General features: G+C 42.7%; 1 protein-coding gene across 4 annotated transcripts in view; it reads right to left on the bottom strand.

Moving 5' to 3' along the window:
• Positions 1 to 241: 241 nt before the first annotated feature.
• The window catches only part of LOC126508206 (calmodulin-binding transcription activator 1-like), a 90,273-nt gene continuing 67,291 nt past the window's right edge, over positions 242 to 23,223 (bottom strand). Inside the window, exons 4-6 of one of the 4 annotated variants that reach the window (XR_007593751.1) lie at positions 12,281 to 12,364; positions 10,068 to 10,215; positions 242 to 1,861 (exon numbers count right to left, since the gene is read on the bottom strand). Coding sequence is in view for 1 of the 4 variants with exons in the window: in XM_050153304.1 (XP_050009261.1) it covers positions 12,356 to 12,364 (9 nt within the window). In the remaining 3 variants the exon portion in view is untranslated. Of the gene's footprint in view, positions 1,862 to 10,067; positions 10,216 to 12,069; positions 12,365 to 23,223 lie in introns of those variants that run through there. The other 3 variants (XR_007593750.1, XR_007593752.1, XM_050153304.1) reach the window with 3 other exon arrangements.

The raw sequence follows: 23,223 nt of genomic DNA, 5'->3' as shown, positions 1-23,223 counted from the left end.
GGGAAGCGACTCACATCCCCTGTCTGTTGCTACTCAGGCAGCATGAACACCACAACACAGTGGCTCTACAATCCCTAATCCCACCATCTCAGATACTCTGCTTCTTGTATCTCCCTGAACTAGCTGCAAAACAAAACTTCCTATTTATGTTACCATTCTGAAAGGCATACATAAATAAAGTATATAAACAGTAAGTCAAAAGAGAAGAATGAGAAATGACGCAACACCAGTGACCCACTAGTTCACTGAACCGCATTTATTGAAATGCCAGGCGCTGTCCTGTGTGCTGGAGACAGAGACAACACACAGGCCCTGCTCTCATGGAGCTTCCATTCTTCTGGGAGGCAGTAATCAACACATGAACAGGTTATTGCTGGGTGAATGGTAATAAGAAAAGGTAAGTTTGGGGGCCGGAGAGACACTGGAAGCAGGGAATACACAGTGCAGGCTACTCCCTAGAGATAAGCGGCTGCGGTACCCTCTCACAGGCACACTGCATGAAGCAAGAGTAGGTCACTTGACTCTTATTTCATTTTTAGTAAGATTCAACTCATATAAACCTGGGGTTTAAAGTGAAATGAATTCACTGATACAACTGTCTTGAAGCAGATATGAAGCTGGCAGGACGGAAAGCTCTCCCTATGAGCTCTGCCAGCTTCCTCCCAATGTGCCAGCCCTCACGGCTCCAGCTCTGTGGGTCCCTCTTCTTGCTGCGCCCATGAACAAGTGTGTGGTGAGAGCCTGAAATAAACAGGTGTAAAATGGGTCAAGACCGTCGCTTCTATTTCTGTTCTTAACTGAAGAAAATGTGCCCCACTTCCAGAGGCAGAGAGAGGAAACACGTGAGTAAAGGACAACTGAAGAATATTCTAAACACACTTATGAGTGTGTGTGTATTTGTACATGTGTCTCTACCCCACATGACCTATTTCCCAAAGATAATTCAAAATTGGGTCTTTCTTGTATAAAATGTCTTTTTGGCAATGTCACAGTATAACTTTTATTAGGCTCTGAGACAGACTGTTTAAAGAACCAAATTAAGAATAGAAAGCTCAAAGATGATCAAGGTCCAAGTTCAATTAACACTATTTTTACAAGGATTTTTTTTTTACTTACTCTGCATATTCAGCACACTCCTTTGGTTTTTGTTTTTTTCTGACATGCATCCCAGGGGAGCCATTAGGTACAATCAGTTCTCTAACTCGGATTAATGTGTCTAAGTACATATTGATGGAACAGACAATACTTCGAGAGGCTGCCTTGCTAGAGTCTGTCTGAGCACTGAGAAGGCTGATTCAACTCCTAGCACTTCTAACTGGTCACCACAGGCTAGTTTCCCAGGAAGTCAAGGACACTTCCGAATCAATGTAAAATTTTAAGGAGCTGCCAGTGACTTCCACTGTAGCCCTGAAACTATCCCAAAGCACAAAGCCACAGAAAGGAAACCTCAGAAGTCTCTACCTCCCTAGCTCAGGAGCTGGTAGAATGAGGGGCAGGCAGGCAGCAGGTGGAGCACATGGAGTGAAAGGTGCCTGGCTGCCTCCCAGGCCTCAGATTAGCACAATGTAAGCAGGACTGTAGTTCAGGGCTTAAGGGGGAGTAAAAGGCCCACAGCACCAGGCTATGCTCAATGCTTCATGGGCTTAGAATAGGTTATATCGTGAAGAGGATCAAAGTACTCATGACCTATTCCCCAGGTGTTATTCAACTAAATTAGCAACTTGAGATATCAGGATAAACTGAAGATTCCAACATAAACCACATGTCATAGATTGTGGACATCTCTGGAATCAGACAGCAGCTTCTGACTTGTTTCCACTGCTCTCTGCACCTTTGCTTTCTGCTACCATAATTTTAAGACCTGCATAAACAAAAACAGCATTTACTCTTCTCTTCTCCAATCAGTTCAGTCTGCCCTTTGACCTGAGTGTGCCTTTACCCCACCTCACTTCTCCCCCACCCACCCTGGTTTACTCACTCACACCACACGCTAGTACTAGGCTGTGCTCCAGGGAAACAGAAATAAGGAGGCCTAGCACCAGCTCCCAGAGAGCTCCTAACTCACTGAGGAAAGAGATAGTGACAATTCACTGTACCAAGGACCTTCACATAGATACAGGGTACCACTCCATAAGAACAGCTAGCTGGAGTTAATGGCACTGAAGAGAGCTCAAGAGAAGGGTTTGTGAGAAGCCTCTAGAATCTGCGAGGAGATGGGTTGAGCTGGTGCAGAGAACAGAGGTAGAAAAGTGTTAGAGGTGTAGGGAGAGGTCAAGAGGTAAGCAAGGTATAGCTGGGCGGGGGCACAATGTAATGGGCCAGAGCTGTGGGTTTGGTTTTAGGTGTGTATGTGGACTCTGATGAAGACAAGGAATGGGTAGACACCTGCCCAAGGAAAACCAAACACTGCTTTTGGGCGATGTTAGTCAAGCCTTAAGGTTCAGCAACAAATTTTCAAAATAAATATGTCACAAGTTTAAATGTTATACCTTGGATTTCTTTTCTTAGTCCTTTCTTCCCCCACCTCCATCTCTCAGAACTCTAGTAACCCAGATCTAAATTAAAAACAGTGGCCAAAGATCAAAATTCACTTTCCTAGTCTGGACAAACTGACCTTCACTTTTAATGAGATTACAATTCCATGCACACCAGGGAAGTAATTGTGCTAACACTGCCTTCAAAGCTAAGCCTCTGGGATCTCCCATGGCCTGTGCTGTGACTCACAAGTGCGGTAACAGACAACCCTTTCTGTCGCTGAGACCCACTGCTCATCAGGATTTGTGTATGAAGGGATGAGTCAGTTTGTAGGCAAAACACTAACAACTGGCAGTGAAGCAAAACATTCAAGTTCACCTAATACCTTAATTTCCAGCTGACTCTTGGTATTCATGCCCTTCTCCTCAGATGTTCTCATTAGGGTAGAGTCAGAGAGTGTTTAAGTAGGAGTCAGTTTCATTGTTTCTAATACACATTTCTTGAGCTCCCCATCCCCTTAAATGCAAGAATAGATTTAGGCAGGAAAAAGTTCTCAACCAACAGCCTGGGTTCTGACAGGCTACAGACCAGTTGGATCCCCCTCCTCTCTTTTGATACCAGTTGATATTTAAAAAAAAAAAAAATCCCACAATACACAGGACTCAAAATAGCTTCCTAAATACCTGTGCTTAGATCTTGAAATGAATTCCTGGTTAATCTTCTTGTTGTTGATTTTTTCAAGACAGGGGTTCTCTGTGTAGTCCTGGCTGTCCTGGAACTTGCTCTGTAGACCAGGCTGGCCTCAAATCTACCTGCCTCTGCCTCCAGACCTAGTTAATCTTAATACTGTACAGAAAAATAATAAAAGGGACCCTAAAGCAAACTTAGACTTGTTAAGAGGATGGAATCAGAGCACCATCTTGCGTTCTCTTGGGACTCAGATTAAGTTTGCATTAATAGTCTTCATAAAAAGAGAGTCCAGCAGAAGTGAGCCAATATCTCTGTCCCTGCAAACTACCTTACCTTTCCCCAGTCTTTAAGGCTAAAAACAGTTTTCACATTTTGAATCGACTTTTATTATCAAAGGCCCAACGTGGTCAAAGCCAACACACACATATACACACACTGATTTGTGTGTGTGCAGAAATAAACTATATAGTGGTTAAGCTGCAAGGCAAAATGATGACCTGGCCTTTATCAAGAGGACAGTAGAGTATGCACACTGCTGTCTGTACCACACAGAAATGCCCTGAAGCTACTAAAAGTCGGCTTCTGTGGAGATTCAAACACCTTCAAGATTGTTGAGCTAAGTATTACTAACAGAATTTGAAGGATTTGAGGATTATGCCAAAATAAAGAGCAGCATCAAAAGATACATGGAAATAAAGACTGTCTGAAACATTCATAGGGGCAACACCTTTATTAGCTACTCCTTGCTTGAATGAAAGCAGACAGAAAGCATCAGAAGGCTGCAAGTTGAGGAAGATACTACAGAAATGATGAACCATGCTCTGGGACTCCTATGAGAACTCCTGCTCTTATCCTGGGGCTTCAGTGAGGAAGAACAGCCCTCAGATCCACAGATGCTCCGACTCACCTCCATGGCTACTTAAAACAGGAACCCTCAACACTGGGTCTCCTCTCCTGCCTTACAACCAGAACTAGGAGCTAGGTGGTTTCAGGCCCACCCACCCAACTTTTCATGAACCTGAGCTTCTCTGTCCTCTGAAACTAGACTGCACTTCCATGGTCATCTGCAGAGTTTCACTGACCAGTGTGGCAGCCATGAACTTCCTGGTCACCTGAAACGTGCCCCTACTAGAATGAGGTGTGCCTAAAGAACACAATAACACACCAACTTCAAAGACTGTACTCAAACAGCACTATATCCTAACAACCTTTGTGGTACATGTCCACGTACATCACAATATACTACTGGGTGAAAGAGAGTGCCATCTATTAAGGCTTATTTCATTCTGACCTTTTAAAACCAGCTCCCTTGAGGCCAGCCTGGAACTATATAGCAAGTTGCAGGCCAGCCTGGACTACAGAGGTGAGACTCTTGTTTCAATAAACAAAGTTTTACCTGTGACCTACAAAAACTCCCAGGATTCTACTACTGGTACCTGCCCTGCCCTGTGGCTCTCATTTCCTCTCTGGACAGCACCATCATCCTCTATCTGTCCTCCTAGTCTCTTCTCTGTTGTCAGCCCTGCACACATCTTGGAACCTCTGCTTTTGGCTGTCCTGCCTACTAGGGATGCTTTCACTCCAGACATCTATATGGTTCATTCATTGTTACATCCTTCATATTATCAAAAGGGAGTTAGATACCTGCTCAAGTCAAACCTGAAAGAGGGTGCACAAGAGCACTCAGACTCTGGGGCCACTTGACAAAGTTCACCTCAGTGCTCAACCTGCTACCACTAATTATTAGAAATGAAATGGTCAGACACCTTCATTAACACAAAATCTGGATCAGAAAGGCTAGGATGGAATGTCAATAGCACCAGCACTGCTTACTCAAGTGAGGTGAAACAAGCTGTTTTGTGGTAACTGGTTTCCTCATCTGTGGATTTGGGAACAAAGAGGGATCTACTATCCTGTGTTCTTGGGAGCTCCGTGAGTTAATACATGGAACTGGCACATATGAACCCTCAAGTTACCGGCACTTGATATTTGTTCCTTGTTGTTCTTCCCCAACCAGCAGAGGTCTGTAGAGGAAGGTGTGGCTTGTTTCTGCTTCATTCCATGCACCCAGGCAGCCCCACACTAGACATCTGATAGCAGCTTACAAGAGCAAAAGAATAAATATACTAGACATTGGGACTTTAGAGTTTTGAGGAGGGCATGAAAGTTTTCTTCCAATCTACACCAGAAAAGAGTATGCATTGGTCTTGGTAGTTGGTTCATGCCTATAATTCCAACACTCAGGAGGCTTGAGCAGGTGCATGGATACAAGGATAAGATCACCTTAGACTACGAAGTGAGACTACCCATTCCCTCAAAAAAAAAAAAAAAAAAAAAAAAAAAAAAAAAAACCAAGCCCTTCTGGGTAGTTTTGTAGATGCTGTCCCTCCCTGGATAAACAGTCTCCTTGTTACCTTGAAACAAGTCATATGCACCACTTTCTGAGCAGTAGAGTTTAATTACACAAGTTAGAAGCCTCCTAAAATCTCAGACTATTTGCTAAAAAGTCCCCCCCCCCCCAAAAAAAGTTCAGGTCTCAAAACAAATGACAGAAAAAAATAGATATCAGTCTGTCATGTTCAAATTTGCACATGTATACTGCTTAATGAAATCACTAGCACTACCCTGCATCCGGATCATGTGGCATTTTCTGGATACCACCACGGAAAAACCATTCAAAGCACGTTCCCCTGAGCTAAGACCACAGAACAGCTCACCAAATACTGAAGTCTCCCAAACCCAAGCAGAGGTAGCTAAATCTCTAAGCAGCCCTGAGACAGACTTTGCTCACAGGATGTACCAGGTCCCTTTGATCTGGCCGGTCTCACACCTATACACATGTATTCCTCCCAGGGTAACTGAGCCTTGATTTACAGATGGTATTGATAGATTAAATTAGTTCCAAGATCTACCATCCTGGAGTAATACAGGCTCTTTCTGGGAAAGATTGGCTGCCTTTAAAAGCCATATAGAAGGGATGGAGAAAGGGAAGTGACCCAGTGCTCAGCAAAGGAAGGACTTGGCTCTTAACCTCTAACCTAAATGCTCCCTGTGAAAGACACAAAGGTGTCTTCAAGACAGTGATGCTGAACATAGCAAAAAAGGCACTGGTGCAATGTTGTAGTACTGCCACATCTGCCCTGAATGCCTTCAACCTTGTGTGCCTGACCAAATAAATGAAACCTGGGAGCAGAGGCCCAGGAGGTCATAGTGACATAGGTACCACGCACCCCATGCATGGCTTGACTGTTTCCCTGCACTGCTCCAGCTTCCTGCTGATGGTGATGGGAATAAAAAATAGTGGCTGGAGGTCACTGGGAGGTCTTGAAAAATGGTAAAGTCTAGAGAGGTCTTTTCTGTTAGTTCTTGTGGTCATTGTGTTTTTTAAAATCTGCACTTGGATTGACCATTAAGGTCACGGCAACACAGTGAAGGACTACTGTGAGGCAGGCAGGCACAAGTCACTCTCAATCTGCACTGCTGCACAGTGGCAACACCTGAAGCATCAGGATGCTGCTGCTCTACTTTCAACCGTATTTAGCTGATGATCCTAAATAACACTCTGTCAGCTTTTGTAACCCGGCACAAAACCACACACCTTGTGATCTACCAGCTGGGCTGCGGTAATGCCCTTGACTTGAGGCTTAAAAGCTTTGGTCAGGACATACCTTTGATGTATTGTCTTTCCATATCAGACTGCAATGATTACCCCCAGATGTGCCATCCATAGAGCGCTACCAAAATTAGATTACGGCCAGCTAGTGAAACTCCTCTCCCCTTCGGTACCACTATGGAGGCTGCTGTTCTTGCCTTTGTCTGCAAGATCCAGAAGACACAGCTCTTAGGTTTACAGGATGTGGGGATAAGAACCATCTGCCTGGCCTGGTATTTCTTTAATTAAAACTTTAATTACAGATATATCTCTGCACAGATACGTGCAGTCTTTCAGCTCCTGCTCTTAATTACCTGAGCTACTGTGAAATGAAGAGTGAGCACTCGCTGAGTGTCTACTATGTGCAAGGGCATGTGCCAGAGGCCTAAGGGGAACAGAGCCCAGCAGGGGAGACCCAGAGACAGACTTGAGCCAAAAATTTCACCTGTTTCTCACCCTATCCTCTTAGCACTATCTCTGGGAAAATGAAGGATTAAGAAATGGAATCAGCACAGGAGCCAGGAAAAGGCCCGGAAGTGAAGGCTGAGCCACTTCCATGGAACCATGGCCATTACTTTGTCGGAGAACCAGTAACTGGGGACTAGACAGGGTGCTGATTCCATGACATCCTGCCTGGCAGCAATTCTAATGTCATCTTCTTCATCAGCTCCCTTTGGCTTGGGCAGACCTTCATGGGGAATGACAGAGCACTTCTCACACCCCCACTGTCTTTTCCTTAGTCCCCCACAGAAGCCACGAGGGCAAAGGTCATCAAAGAACCTCAAAGGCCACCAAGTGACACCCAAGCCACACTGCATAGATCTGGAGACTCACACTGAGACCTCTATCTCCTCAGAATTACCTTAACCTTGTAACACTGGCTCTTATGGAGGGAAGGAGATTACTCTGACGACCCCACCAACACTCCTGGAGGTAGGTAGTTAAGGGCAAGCTTCTGTACTGCCATGTTTGCTGTTCCACCCTTACACAGGATTGGTGTGACAGGGTCTGAAGCCTTTTCCTCTCAGGAGCAGATTCCTCATCACCAAAATCAAGGGGTTCAACACAGTTATCACCTAACTTACAGTTTAAAAGCTTACATGGTAGCCATGTAGGGGCCCAAGGTAAGAAGTCTCTCCAAGACAACCCCAGCCCATTCTAGTGCCTAACCTGCACTGCTTGGTGACTGAGAAAAGCCTAGCATTTCTCAGCCTACTAATGCCCATATGGCAAAATTACTAAGTCCTCAAGATGAACCAAACCAGGATAGATGATCACAAATGAAGCCTAACAATGCTCAGGCTAATAAAGGGTGGCACCTACTCCAACACAGATACCAAGACAAATTTAAAAGTCCATCTGAACACCTACTATGTGGTAGGCCCCTTAGGTTTGTAAGCATATTACACTGTGATGACAGGGATATGGGTGAGGGGAGAGCCAGAGCTAGAGAGGAAGAAAAGAGAAAGAAAAACTAAATGTACAACAGATGAAAGGAAAGAAGAAAGGTTACAGAATGGAAAGCAGAAAAAAGGCCCTGTGGTACTTAGTTCTAATTTCTGATACAACCTAGTACCTGGGAAAATGTTTCAATGTGGGACTGTCTAGACTAGGTTGTCCTGTAGGCATATCTGCCAGAGATTGTGTTGATTGCCTTAATTGATATGGAAAGAAGCGGACTCCAGGTGGGCAGCTCCATTCCCTGATTCTGTGAGTACGGAAAGTTAGCTTAAGTACGTATGTGTCTGTGGTTCTTTGCTCCAGTGACCAGCTGTCTCAAGCTTTGCTGTGACTTCCTCACAGCGATGGGAATTCCGAGCTTAAACAAACCTTTTCTCCCTCTATGTTGCTTTCTGTCAGTTTTCTGCTTTTTAATCACGCAACAGAAATAAATCAAGAGCACTCTACTTCCTGAACCTCATAACTTAAGCACAAGCCTGGACTTGTGATGACCAGTTCTCACTCAGGACAGTCGTGCACAGCAATGGCTGGAGCTGTCGGTACTGGCTGGTGTTGGCTGAACACTAAGTCAGCCCGAGGAGACCCACTTTGGTTTGCAGTGTAATCTGCTCTAAAAGTGACAGCACTGACCCACACAGCCCAGAAAGACACATTTATATGTGTGCAAATTATTTACCTGCTCTTTTCCTTGTTTACAACAAACTTCCAGGATTTCTGAACCCTGTTGACTAGTGGTTCTCAGTTAGTAAAAGATCTGAACCATGGAGTGGGCCACTGATGCAAGTTTTTAACTATGCAAGGGGCTCCAGATCCACAGCCAGGACTAAAGAAGCCACCGTTATCAGTCACATCTTACTGAGCTTAGTACTATTATGTCTCTGTCTGATGACTGAGGGAAGAGAACACACATGGCTGATCCCTGCAGTCAAATGGCAGAACTGTCTTACGCAAAGTAGCCCAGAGCAGTGAATACAGCATAACAAATGCATTACACCTACCTGAGCATCAGTGTGCTCATGCAGGCCTGCCTACCTCCTGGGTCAATATATGGATGATTAAAATGTGTTAAAATTCATTGAGAAGAACACCTGATATAAATCCTTGTACACGTGGTGTCAGTGAGATCATTCCCCCTTTACTCAAGAGGACACTGAAACCTCCTGCACCTGAGGGAAACACTAGGCAGCTCAACACCCTGACTTCCTGTAAGCTAGCTGCAGGGTTTACCATGGTAGCGTGAAGGGTGAGTCCAGCTAATCAGGCAAGTGATGACTTTCTCTTCAGTCTCTTTCCTCTCCAAAGTCAAAATTAGGTAAACAAAAAAACTTTTTAAAAAAATCTGGGGAGGGGGGTGTTAGGGGGGAAAGTAACAGCAGCAGCAGCAGATAAGGCAGCTCCTAGAGGCTGAATTTTCCGGCTGTGAGCCTAGGAGGCTGTGGAGCTCTGCCGGAGCTTCTGTCTCCTGCACGTCTTACTTACCACACGCTCTGAGGTCCTCTCTAGGCATCCAAGGGCCTCTAAGTCAGTGTTAAACGGCCGAGGGAGGCAAAGCTAGAGCTTCCTTTGCTGGAGGTGCATGCACTACTCGTGGCATGCAGATCTGGTCACACTGCACTTAGTGCTACTCTACAGACCTCACACACATCAACGCTGCTAGGACTCACCATGATCCTGTGAGTGGATGTTATTACTGTCACCCCATTTAAAGAGGAAGTAAACTCAGCAATAGGGCAGCTAGATAAAGTGCTGAAGTCAAAACACTTGCAAGAGGCCAAGGTGGGATTCGAACCTCAGCAGCCTGGCTCCACAGCCATGGTCCTGGCCCTTCACCACGGGGTTCACTACCACTGCCTCTTGGCACAGCCATAGGATGAGGTTGAGTTTCAAAAGCACCTTTCTTCTGAGTTCTCAGTGTTTCATTTATCCTCTCAACAACCCTAAAAAAGCAAGTAGGAGACATACAGTATCTACATTTCACACATATTACAATGGAAGCAGCAAGAACACGGCTTACAAACGCCTCCCTGACAGCCAACCTCCTAAGTCAATGTTTCAAACCATACTCCTGTCTTCTGAAGTCTCTGTTCGAGCTTTTTAGTTTGGGTTAACTGCTTTAACCGGGGCTGACAGCACATCCAGACCCGAGTAGTCCAGAACAGACTTTCTCGCTCTCAGGCAAGATTCTTTCAGTGAATCAAAATTACTTGAGCAATATCCGTGGGGCTTACAACTTACTACAAGTCCTAAATTTTAATCAAAAACTATTTTTATTCATCTAAAATAAGAAGTCAGTGTATTCAGTTACTAGCTCTCTGAGAAAAAATAGGTTATCTTAAAAATGTACTAAGCAGGCAGCTTTAAGGAAAAATCTAATTTATCGAATCACAATGACAAAGAAAACATTTCACTTCTGCATCTACTAATGTGTCCTGGATTCCTACTAGATTTATGAATAAAGTACTGGACTCTAGAGAGCCAACTCTGTCAACAGGGAGCTTGTGACTCCCTCGGGTGCCATCAGGCAGATGAGGAGAGGAGTTGACAGCCACCACTCTGAGAGTCCATGAACTCTATGTCTGGCACCATTCCTTTGCTGCTGAAGGACATGGTGCCCAAGACAAACAAAGGACACAAATGAAATGGAGGAGAAAAATACTCCTGCGCATAGGTGCGCAATGCATTATGATAAAATCATCATTAAAAATCACCTGAGCAGTCAAGGTTCAGCCCCCAACCCCAGGACAGGACAGTCACGGGGCTTCATAGTCATAGGAGTCTTTTCTATTCCTCAACTCCAGTGCTCTGCAATTCTGTGACCAGAAACTCAGCAGGCCAGAGGCAGCTTTGCAAGTATGTGGGTATAACAGGCAAAAGCAAGCTTGGAAGCTCCAAGTAATGCAGCAGAGTACAGGAGTTCTTGTCACCAATGAGCAGCTCCTTATACTCTGTGATTTTAATGAATGATATAAACGTTCATAGACATCAAAAAAGCTTAGAAAGGATTTAAATCGACTTCAATGTTCACCTAGATGTTTCAGCTGTGTGAAATTGAAATATCAGCATTAAACATTAAAGAATAAAATAATGAGATACTAAAAGTAATCTGTATTTTACTGGATCATGCTAAGAAATTATATGTGATTTTGGGGGTGATATTTATCACCATTTCAAAGAATTTAATATGGTTTTGGAATTTGTTCTGTTTTGTTTTTAAGACAAATACAACAACAAAAAAAAAACCAATGTACTAATTTGAAGAAAAAAAATGTAAGAGCCAATAGCATAAATTAACCTGGTATAGAGTCCACCAGAACTGACCAGATTTTAGCAAAGACAAAAACATTGTGGGTAATATCAACCGTTGCTTTCTCCTATGTTTAAAAGAAGTAGATTATAAAGGATGGAGAAAGGTGAAATTGGATGATAGAACTGTATTCTTCTATACTTTTAATGAAATAAAACATTTAAACTTTTTCTCTCCATAAAACTTGAGAATGTAAAATATAATCTGACGATGCAAAACATGGCAAATTTACGAGACTACCAGATTTAAACTGCTGCTGTGTTTGAGGGGAAGGCAGCAACAAAGCTATGTAGTAAATGTGAAGACGGGTGTGGGCAAAGATAGATGTGAGCATGAGTGTACATGGAAGGGGGTAAAAAGGAAAAAGAGGCTTCAGGCAGCCTGGGTATGTATATGTGAATTTTATGTCAACATCAGCTAATTCATAGCGAAATATGGACATAAAAGGAAATACCCTACATGGGGAAATGCACTCATTAAACTTAAATTTTAAAAGGATGAAAACACAGATTACACTTTATTCTTAAAAACCAAAATGAATTTCAATACAGAAAATGAAGACAGCATTTTGCAATTTTATCACTCAAAGGAGAATCTCTACTTGAGGAAATCAGTGTGCTGCACTTGGAGAGATGAAATGTTACAGCTTGTACACCAAAATTAAAAAATGAAATTAAATTAAAAAATGAAATGGTTACCAAGGTAATGCAGGTCAGGGGATCAAAGGTGAAGGGTCACACATTATTAAAAAGAAATCCAAAAGGGCGGCTGCATCATGATCTCTGCAAAACAAAGGAGCTCCAGTAAGTACAACTAGCATCTCCCAGAATCAACAATCAAGCTCTCGAAGCTCCCCCTGCAATTGAACAGTCTTCCCTGATTCCATGGAGAGCCATTTTCATTCAGGTACAAAACCAAATTTTAATCATCTGTTACCAACCAAAAAAAAAAATTACAAATATTTAACCAATCATATTAAAACCTCCAATATTTCCAATTGAAAGTGGCTGGGAAGTACTGGCATTTCATTTCAGTTGAAATCCATACCCTGTTTTCTGGAAATGACAGTGTTTGATAAGTTGCCAACATATCAGAAATCTAATTTGGTCACAGCATGGTGAGTTGGTGTCGTCCTCCCACCCCCACCCCCTCTCCTCTCCTCAAGGAATGAGTTCCAAAATTGAGTTTTTGCAAATTTCTTTCATTTGAAGTAGCTGCATAAAATTCCCATTATTGGAACATTTAGTATAACAATGTTCTAGAAGACAGCAATAAAGTGATACATGATAAAATAAACTGTGTAACTATACCTATTAAGTCTGTTCTCACATTCAACTCTCACTGCATAAGGGAAGGACATTTTAAGCAAAGTAACAACTTGCTGTCTCTCCTGGAATCATACAGTTAAGAAGAGCCTGCCTTGAGGACTAACCATGCAGGAAAGAGGGATCTGACAGGCTTTGTTTCCCAACAATGTTACACTTACTCACCTTCATTAACAAACTAACTTATGTTCCCACAAAGAGCAGGAGGGTGCAACCTTTGTTTGAAATGTAACTATCACCAGGTTATGGCACTTACTGACCACAACAACAAGAAGCAAAGGGTGACAGTAAATGCTCTCACTTCCTTGGTAAATGACCAGCATGGGACAATCATCCTTACTGTCTTTAGTCTGAGAACTAATCCTGAGCAGGTTGTTCCCTGATTCGGGATCCAGGCTCCTTATGCTGAGCAGTCTGTATCTAAGAAGTCCTGTGCACAGTGGCCTGCAGCCTGAGGCAGGTGGAGAGCAGCTGGTGAAAGGAGCTTGGTTTGGTTACCATCTTAGTACCCCTTCCATTCTCCCACCTTAGTTTCACGCCGTTACATCGAACACTTGAGTTAACCTTGTTAAAAATCACATCCCCAAATACTTATATATTAAAATATAGACAAGTGTCCAGAAGGATTTATTAAAAGAAATAAGACATTCCTTCTAGTGGCTTATGGCAATCAATAAATAAAATAATCCTATGAATGCCAGCTTTTGTTCTCTCTGATTAGGTTTTGTTAAAGTAACTGCAGATCATCATGCACTGGATTGAGTGTGTTAGTGCTTAAGGCCACATCTCTAAAGCCACAGCTTCCCTTTCATTAGTTGCACAGCTATGAAAAGTAAACTAACATTTCATTTTTGGAGCCCTCATCTCACAGAGTCTGGCACATACATATTTGCTGCTGGGAGGCATGCAGGCAATGTTGAACACTGCAAAAGGAATCAATACCCCATCAAAACAATGCATACAGTGCTTTAGTAGCATCATTATTGAGACCATTTCAGCATGTTTGTAACAAAAGACAAGAAGCCAGCAGTGTGGCATTAACTTGAGCTTTGTTTTCCTAAAACATTTTATATTAAAAATAAGCTCCAGACCTGTTCAGACCAAGAACTATATATACAATATGTCTCAACCAAACATATATTCATAATCTCTTAACAATAAGACAACTTCTTAATGTCTTTTAAAAGTCTTCTAACTCATTCTTAAAATTCCATAGCTAACAGAAACAGCTCCCCAGATTTTTGCCAACTCATCAGTCCTGCCAGAAGTGTCAGGCATAAACCATCCAAGCTAATGCAACCTTCAAGTTGTCAGCTGCTCCCTAGCATGTCCTGACTTTCCATGGGCGTGGAATCATACTCCCTGCCCACATACGGCAATTCTGACAGACAGCCTCTGAATTCAACTGTACCTATGGCATGGGACAACGATCCAACTGATTTTTAAAGTAACAATTAGGAATTTAGCCAGTAACTTCTGGTTGGGGAGAAGATAGGCTGGAGTTTATTATGGTGCTAGTAAGTCCCTAGAACAGCACTCAGGAAGGAAAGTACACACTCTACCACTGTCAGCAAGGGCCTGCATAGGAGCCCACTATGTGGACAGCAGCTGAGACCACTGCATCTGCTGAGGTCGGCATGGGTGCCTTCAGCAGTGTCCAGACAGCAGGTCTGTGGGCACCTACCTGACCCAAAACCACTATTCTGGACCACAAGCTCTAGGAGATTCAGGGCCTGGGCAGCTACAATCTTCATCCAGGATGCTAACTCTAGTCCTAACTGAAGCCAATGTGTTTTCCCTATAAAATTTATTGGCTTCTAGACCATTTCCAGGTCTCAACCAGCAATAGACCTCATAAACCAAAATTACCCATCTTCCTTTTCTTCTTCAGAAGCCTCCCTTGCCTTCACTATAGCCACAGTCAGTTAGTGATGAAGTTCTCATTAAAGTAACACAGAATACTCAGGTGTTGCCACAGACTGGAATAAGCTCTCATCTGAGGAACCAAGGGGAATGTTCTACCAGGCAGGAACAGAGCTCTAGACCACCTCAGGGAAACTTTACAAAGTTACATACAGTTTGTCTCTTTCCACAACTAGTAATAGAATTAAACAGTAAATGCTCGAAACCCCTAGCCAGCCTCCAGACCCTTCTGCATATCCTTGATCTGAAAGTATCCACCTGCTCCCAGCAGAATTCTCCAGGTACTCTCACAGCATACTGTCTGGGACAGACTTACGGACAAATTTAATTCCCTTTCTCAACAAATCTACAAGCAAGAGGAACCGACTCCCTTCTCAGACAGAGCAAAGGCCTGTGAGAGGAAAGAGGAGCTGCCATGTTTCCCTTAAAGGCTAACTTCTGATGTAACAAATAAGGAAGAACTGGGAAGAATCCACAACAAAAAAAGTCACAAGATTCAGCATAAGGGAAGGCAACGCAGAACTGAAGAAGTCCATCAAGACAGGACCATAGACATTTTTCTGGTTTTTCACAAAATGGTTATTAGTGCTGTTATGCAATACTTTCTGCAGCAGATACTAAGCTCTGAGAGAAAGTGTACTGATTAAAGAGACATTCAGCTAAAAGCTGATTAAGGTGATGGGGCAAATTTTATTTTTAATCTATAAATACAAATGCATAAATTCCCAGCATGCCATTATGTAGAGCATCAAATATACTTGAGCTAGCTCCAGCTTTTTAGCTAAGCAAAGGCTATACTTCTATTACCACTTCATGGTATGGTCTATGTTAGTTTGTCCAACATGGCAGAAATGGAATCCACTCCAATACCAGAAAAACAAGTGTTTGGCTTTTGCATTTTCAGGCCCCGTGTTCACAGACCCAAATGTTTGCACTCCCCGAGTCCCAGGCCCCGTGTTTGTAGTCCCTGTGTCCAAGGCAAACCTGTTCACAGTCCCAATGTTTGACCCAAGATGAGGTGCAATTCCTTTCCTTTGCCAACCACCATCATGTCTTCTGTTTTTCCAAATGTTCAGAATAACAACCTTTGTTACTTGTCTCTAAGATGAACTAAGACACATATAAAACATCCCACACCTACAATCACAGTATTCCTACTATATATTTCTTTCTTTCTTTTCTTTTCTGAAAGAAGGTCTCACTATGTAGCTCTCACTAGCCTGGAAATCGCTATATAGACCAGGCTAGCCTGAAACTCACAGAAATCCACCTGCCTATGCCTCCCAAGAGCTGGGATTAAAGAAATGTACTACCCGAGTCCCACTGTAATAATTTTAAAGGGGTGGGGAGATGAGGTAGCACGCACCTGTAACCCCAAAATTAGGCAGGCTATGGCAAGGGGATTTAGAGATGGGCCCAACTGGACTATACAATTAGAGCAAGAAAAACAAAGAACTAAAAAGAAAGGGGAGAGTGTGGGGGGGGGGGGCTTAAAGGGAGGCAGAGAAGACAAACTATTAACCTTCAACAATGAATGTAACCTTTTCCTCTGGTAGCTTAGAATATCTCACAAAGGCTAAAGAGGATGGGAAGGAGGAATAGTGAGAGCAACCACAGGACTTCTGAGGGGTGCACAGCTCATGGCACTGAGGCTATTCATGCCAGAACACACACCACTGTGCAATTAGCACATGGTTTCACATGCAGTAGCTAAACAGTCGACCTTACAGAATCAGAACAGTCGTTACCAGAACCTGGGATGGCTAAGGGGCCAAAAATAAAACACGGTGAAAGGGGAAAGGGGACAGTGAGCATTAATTATTTTCAGATAAGGTCACATACCATTTGTAGCTCAAGCTGGCCCAGGGTGGCTTCAAACTCATGGCAATCCTACGACCTCAGCCTCCCAAATGCTGAAATACAACAGACATGAGCAACCATGCCTGGCTAGAAGAAGTAACTGCTAATATTCTCTAACACTGAAGAGCAGCTGGTTGGCAACAATGATATATTTCAAAATAACTAAAAGAAAAACTTCTGAATGTTCTCAACATAAACACACTCACATATGCATCAAGTAATAGGCATGCCAATCAATTAAAACATCTTAATGCAGCCCATAAAAATGAAATTACTATGTATCAAAAATAAAAATAGAGGAGGTTAGGAAGATTGATCCATGGATAAAGCACTTGCTGCACAGTTTAAGAATCAAAATTTGGATTCCCCAGAATCCATATAAAGTGACAAATGGTTGCACCCATCTGTAATACTACAACATATGGGGCAGAAATGGGAAGATCCCAGAAACTCTTCAGCGAGCATCCCTTACCAAGCACTGAGCAAAAACCCTGTCTCAAACAAGAAGACCAAACTTTGTTCTCTGATCTACACATAAATGCCCATATATATTCTCTCTCTCTCTCTCTCTCTCTCTCTCTCTCTCTCTCTCTCTCTCTCTCTCTCCCTCCCCCCCCCCCCCCCCCCACACACACCAAACACAATCAACAATTCAATCAAAACATAAACCAGTTGTTAATATGCTTGCCTAGCAGGCACCAGAGCCTGGGTTTGATCCCCAGAAGCACATAAAAAGGGTGCAGTAGTGATATGTCTTAATCCCAGCACTCAGAGAGTAGAGGTAGAAGGATTAGATATGCAAAGTCATACTCAGCTATGTTACATAGCAAATTCCAGGTTAGACGAGACTACATGAGACTCTAAATAACCAGGTAGTCTTAATGATTATATAATTTATCACATGCCAGTTCCTCGATAAAGCAAGCTGTGCAAGGACAAGAATGCTAAGTGGGAGCATAGGACAAGGATTTAGCCTCACACTGCACTCTTGGAACCAGGCCATGCCGGGACCTGTCCATGCAGAGAAGGTCAACAAAATTCTAGGCAGACTGTGGAAGCCACTGCTCCTGAGCTCTTTGTTGCCTGCCTATTACCAGAGATGGCAAGAGAATCCTCCCTATTCACGCACAAGGACGCACACAGATACTGTGTATTTGAATGTTTGGTACTGGTTATTCATACTGGCTACACATCTGAAATCACCCCACTTTCAAAATCAGATTGGCTTACCACATTTATAAAACTGAGTAGCATAGACAAGACCCACTTCTTTCTAGCTGTCCACTGGGGTAAGGGTTGACAAAAATGTGTAAGATCCCAAAAAGTAAATTTAAAAGAAAGAAAAAATAAAATTCACCACTGCTAGCATTATCAAATTTTTTGTTTACAAGCCTGGTGGCACATTCCTTTAATCCCAGAACTCTGGGAGGCGGAAGCAGGCAGATTTCTGTAAATTCAAGGACACCCTGGTCTACAGAGCTAGTTCCAGGAAAGCCAAGACTATACAAAAAAACCCTGTCTCAAACAAACAAACAAATAACAAAAAAAAAAAATTCTTGCTTGCAGACTTCTCAGCAACACACACCAGTGATCTGTTTTCCGCACTGGGCGAGATGCTCCCATCTGAGCCATCACCCATAAGCAGTCTCTCAAGGACAGCAGCAGGAGACTGAGATTCTCAACCCCAAACAAGTGACTAAAAAGCCTGCCTATTTGGCAAGGCTCCCAGGTAAACCTAGTTAGTCCACAGCCCTCCCTTTGAAATCTGACTCAGGTTGGCCAAACCTATCCTCCAGTTTCCTCACAGACACACTGACCTCAGGGGGCAACTAGTCTTTTTTTTTTTTTTTTTGGTTTTTCGAGACAGGGTTTCTCTGTAGCTTTGAAGCCTGTCCTGGAACTAGCTCTTGTAGACCAGGTTGGCCTCAAACTCACAGAGATCCGCTTGCCTCTGCCTCCCGAGTGCTGGGATTAAAGGCGTGCGCCACCACTGCCCGGCTCTGCTAAAATTTTTTAAGTTTAAAAGAAAATCCAAGCCTGTAGAAAAAACTCAGTAAGTAAAGTGCTTGTGTTTTAAGCATAAAGACCTGAATTCAGATCTGAAGAAACCATGTAAAGGCAGATGTAGAAGCACAAATCTGTAACCCCAGAGGTGGGAGTGCAAGTCTGTAATGCCAGCGCACCAGCAGCAAGACAAGAGGAGAGACCCTACACTCGGCAGGAGCTTGGTCATGCAGAGACAGGGCAGGAGTCGCCCATAAACTCCGCAAACACTTGCATGTGACACAGTCTGTGGCATAGCTTACTGGTGGTCCATACATAAAGAGTTAAAATGGACATCCTACGACTGGGCAACAATGCCCTACTAGGCACTAGGAGCTAACAAATAAAAAGCCTAGCCCCAGGAACGAGTTACTATTTGTGGGGGGGGGTGAGTCAGTGAGATACCCAAAGATCCCCAAACAATACAGGCTATTGCCAAAGCTCTTGGCTACCTTCCAGAACGTGATGGCAAGACTCTGTTACTGAAGACACCACATAGGTGTCTTTTATATGAAGACATATAAAAAGAAGTACCAAGCTAGTACTGACATGGAAGCATCGTCTCTCTTGGCTAGTTCCCACGCTGCTATGCATGCTGCCAAAGAAGAAAAGTAATCATCAATCTTACTGAGCTGTGAACTCTGCAAGCTGCAAAAATGACAGGCCTGGTCAGACATGGCCACTGGTACAATAGCAGAGTAAACATCATAGGAGTAACCGACCACTTCTGATTTTATTTCATGTCCACTCCACGAGATGAAATCCATACCTGGAACTATATTAGGCCAAAAACCTATGGCTAGACAGATTATTGACACCAGAAGAGAACATACTGTTATTATTCTTATCAGAAATACTTTTGTACAAGTAGATGATGATGATCAAACCACAACTGGCCAAGGTGCAGAGAATAAGAGACTAAAGAATGTTTAGCTCTACATGGAATATAGATACTGCACTCCCTCCTCCAAAGACTCAGAAATCACTGAAGAGGGGGAAGAAAGAGTGTAAGAGCCAGAGACAGTAGATGAGTGCAAGGAAGGAACAGGACACCTGCTCATATGAACTCACACAGAATGTATTAAGACCTGTGCAAGCCAAAGTCAGACTAAATCACAACATGGAGAATGAAGTTAGGCATGAAGTTTCATCCTTTGTTGGGAAGCTATTGGCAATTCTTAGCTGCTGAGAGAGAAAGGGTCAGTTTTCTCTATAAGCACAGCCCTGATAAATTGACTGTGGTAGTTTGAATATAAATGGCCCTCATAAATACTGAGGGAGTGGCACTATTAGGGAGTGGCTTTGTTGGAGGAACTGTGTCACTACTGTGGAGGCAGGCTTTGAGGTCTCCTATGCTCAAGCTACACCCAGTGTCTCAGTTCACTTCCTGTTGGCTGCTGATCAGTCTGCCTGGATTCTGTGGTGAAGATAATGGTTAATCCTCTAGAACTGTAAGTCACCCCAATTAAATGTTTTCCTTTATAAGAGTTGCCATGGTCATGATGTCTCTTCACAGCAACAGACACCTAACTAATACATTGAGCATACACCTTTATGAAAGGCCACACATCCAAGAATATTTGGGCAGCAAAAATTGGCTTTAATATGATAGGGTTAGAGGTTACAAGAGGGAGGGGTACAAAAACACAAAGTTGGATTGGAAGGAAGAATAGATTGGGAAGCGCTGGGGGAGGGAAGATGATTATGATCAAAACAATGACATTCTCAAAGAATATTTTTCTTAAGTTTTTTAAACATCAAAGAACAGTGCTATTTTTTCCTTTTGTGATCTTGGGATATTACTTCATTTTCAACTATGTCTCATGTTCTCCATTTATAACATGAAAATATCATTCCTACATCACATAGACTATGCTCATCATTATATAGGATACACACATTAAGTCCTCACACCTTGGCTTTCTGAGCACACAGTATTTATTATCAATTATATGTCATAGTGTGTCACTCCTTTAAAATCAGTGTCATTCATATGATCTATACTCTTGTCCTCTTTATGATCCTATTTTATCAAAAAGCATCTTATTTAGAAAGAAGATGAAACTAACCTATCTGATAAAAATCTCCTTGGCTCTCCTTTTTTTTTTTTTTTTGAGTGGTAGGAGGAAATAAGTAATATCCACATTTAATGGTGGCAGACAAATGGCATAAAGCTAAGACCTGAGAAAATTCCACTGTCAAATTTAAGAAGAGAGCAAGAGGGTGCATCTAGCACAGGGAGAAGAAGGGTCATACACCATCCCAGGAGCTGGGGAGGTATGGTATGTGTGGTCACTGTGGCATGTGTGACAGTAAAAGCACACACTGAAAAATGCTTTTATTGAAAACTGTTGCTGCTGTTGAAGACAAAATGTTGTTTTTGGCAACACTGTTGGTATTGGTATTAACGTCATTGCTCCTGCAGTTACTGAAACTAGAACTCATAGCAATCCTCCTCTACTTCCTGAGTGATTAGGATCACAGACATAAATCACGTACCTGGCTTATTTTAACTTTTAGGTCACTAGTGATTCAAGAAAGAAGGTACAACGGAATAATGGGAGCTAGGCTGAACTAAATAAAACGCTTGAATAACAAGTGAAGATGGGGAGGGGAGAAGTCTGAACCTCAAATCTGCAAACCCATGCTCACAGCAGCCCTATTCAAACCATACAGAGGCAAACTGTGGTATCACATAATGGAATACTCAGCTTTAAAAGGGAAGGAGGCTGGAGAGATAACTCAGAAGTTAAGAGCACAAACTGTTCAGGTCCCAATACACTTTATGGCAGCTCACAACCACCTTTAAGTCTATAGGAGTTGATGCCCCCTTCAGGCCTCTTCAAGCCCCTGTACTCACATGCACAGACCTACATACTTACAGTTAAAAATAAAAGTAAATCTTTAAAATCAGAAGGGAAGGGGAGGCAAACATATGCTACATCAAGAAACCTTTAGAGCATTATACTAATTAAATAGTCCAGTCACACACCAAGAGAAAGTACTGCCTGACTCCCCTTTTTAAGGTTTCCAGAACCAACTGCACAGATGACAGAATAGAAGGTGTTTGGGAAAGGGATAGGTTGTTTGAGGACGAAGTTTCAGTTTCTGGAGATGGATGATGATGGTGGGTGCACAACAAAAATGAACTTTACACTGCTTAGCTCTATGCACAGAAAACATTCAGACTCTATTTTCTGCTGTATGAACGTGAAAGGCACCTGTCTGTCTGAATACTGAAGCAGCTACCCGGCCATTATGACCATCACTGGGAAGAACTGAGAGCAGGAGTGTGAGTGAGAGCACGGTGCCCCAGAGAGATCGTGGGTATCGGTCCTCCCTAACAGGAACCAGGGCAGCCAGACCAGAGCAAGGACATTCCTCTAGCCATCACAGCTGGACCTACCAATATTTGTGATGTGCACAGACATGAAAGGAGAGGAAGTGAACACTACAGAAACAAAGATAGAAACTATTCCAGTCCCATCATCAATGACAAGACCTGCTTTTAATTCAGTCTTCTTTAACATACAGCTTCTAAGATTACATGAGCTCATTTATTAAAGTCACAACAGAATTCACTCAAACAAGAAAGTATTTACTGTAAAGCTGCACTCTGGTTTTGACAGATATTTAAGTAGAGGTGGCCACTAATTTCCTTTCTATAATGTTAGAATGAAAGGAAGGTCACCATGTAAAGAAAGATAACTGTAACAACAATATAAACCCAGAGTGAACAGATCACAGAAGACAGTCCAAACAGAACCCAAGGCTGTCACAGCAACACAGGTAACTGCAGCATTTAAAGTCAACTGGGAAAGATCAACAACTCAATACAGGGAGCAATTTGGAAGGAAAATGAAATTACAACTATGGCTCACCCTGCTCATGTGGCTTCTTTAGTGTTTAGTTACATTAAACATCTTAGGATAAAACAGAGAAAGAGAATCTAAATAGATAACCTAATACTATACAAGGAAGACTTCTGTAAATGCCCAAGACCAAACAAGTTCAGAAAGCTAACAATTAACTACAAGTGCTTTGTAGGGGTGGGAGACGACTATACACATTTCTTAAAACAAAAAAAAAAAAAGTACTTAAAATGCAAAGGCAGAGGGAGGGAAGAAATGAAGATTAATTTTTAAAAAATATAACATGAAGTTAGACAAGCAGCCAAAACAGGCTAAATCACAGGAACATATAAACAAATGAAATTTAAAGGAAGCAAGAAACCAGACATGGTGGCACATACCTGTAATTCCAGCTCTTAGGAGGCTGAGGCAGAACTACACAGAAGGACCCTATCACCTGGTAACAAAGTGTCAGCTTCTCACCCAACAGACTGAAAGATCCCTGAGTGATGGAACACACACTCTCATATCTGATTACTGAGAACTGAATTGCTACATAGCAAATGTTTATCCTTTGACAAGTACATCTGTCCTGAGAGCATAACTAGAGAAGTATGCAAAAATATGTGAACCAGAATG

This window comes from Alexandromys fortis, unplaced genomic scaffold (genome assembly GCF_014885135.2).
Source record: "Alexandromys fortis isolate MF-2015 unplaced genomic scaffold, M_Fortis_MF-2015_v1.1 scaffold_88, whole genome shotgun sequence".
NCBI classification, from domain to species: Eukaryota; Metazoa; Chordata; class Mammalia; order Rodentia; family Cricetidae; genus Alexandromys; species Alexandromys fortis.
The sequence above is the reverse complement of the archived record's forward strand: the minus strand, read 5'-3'. Positions and strand labels throughout refer to the sequence as shown.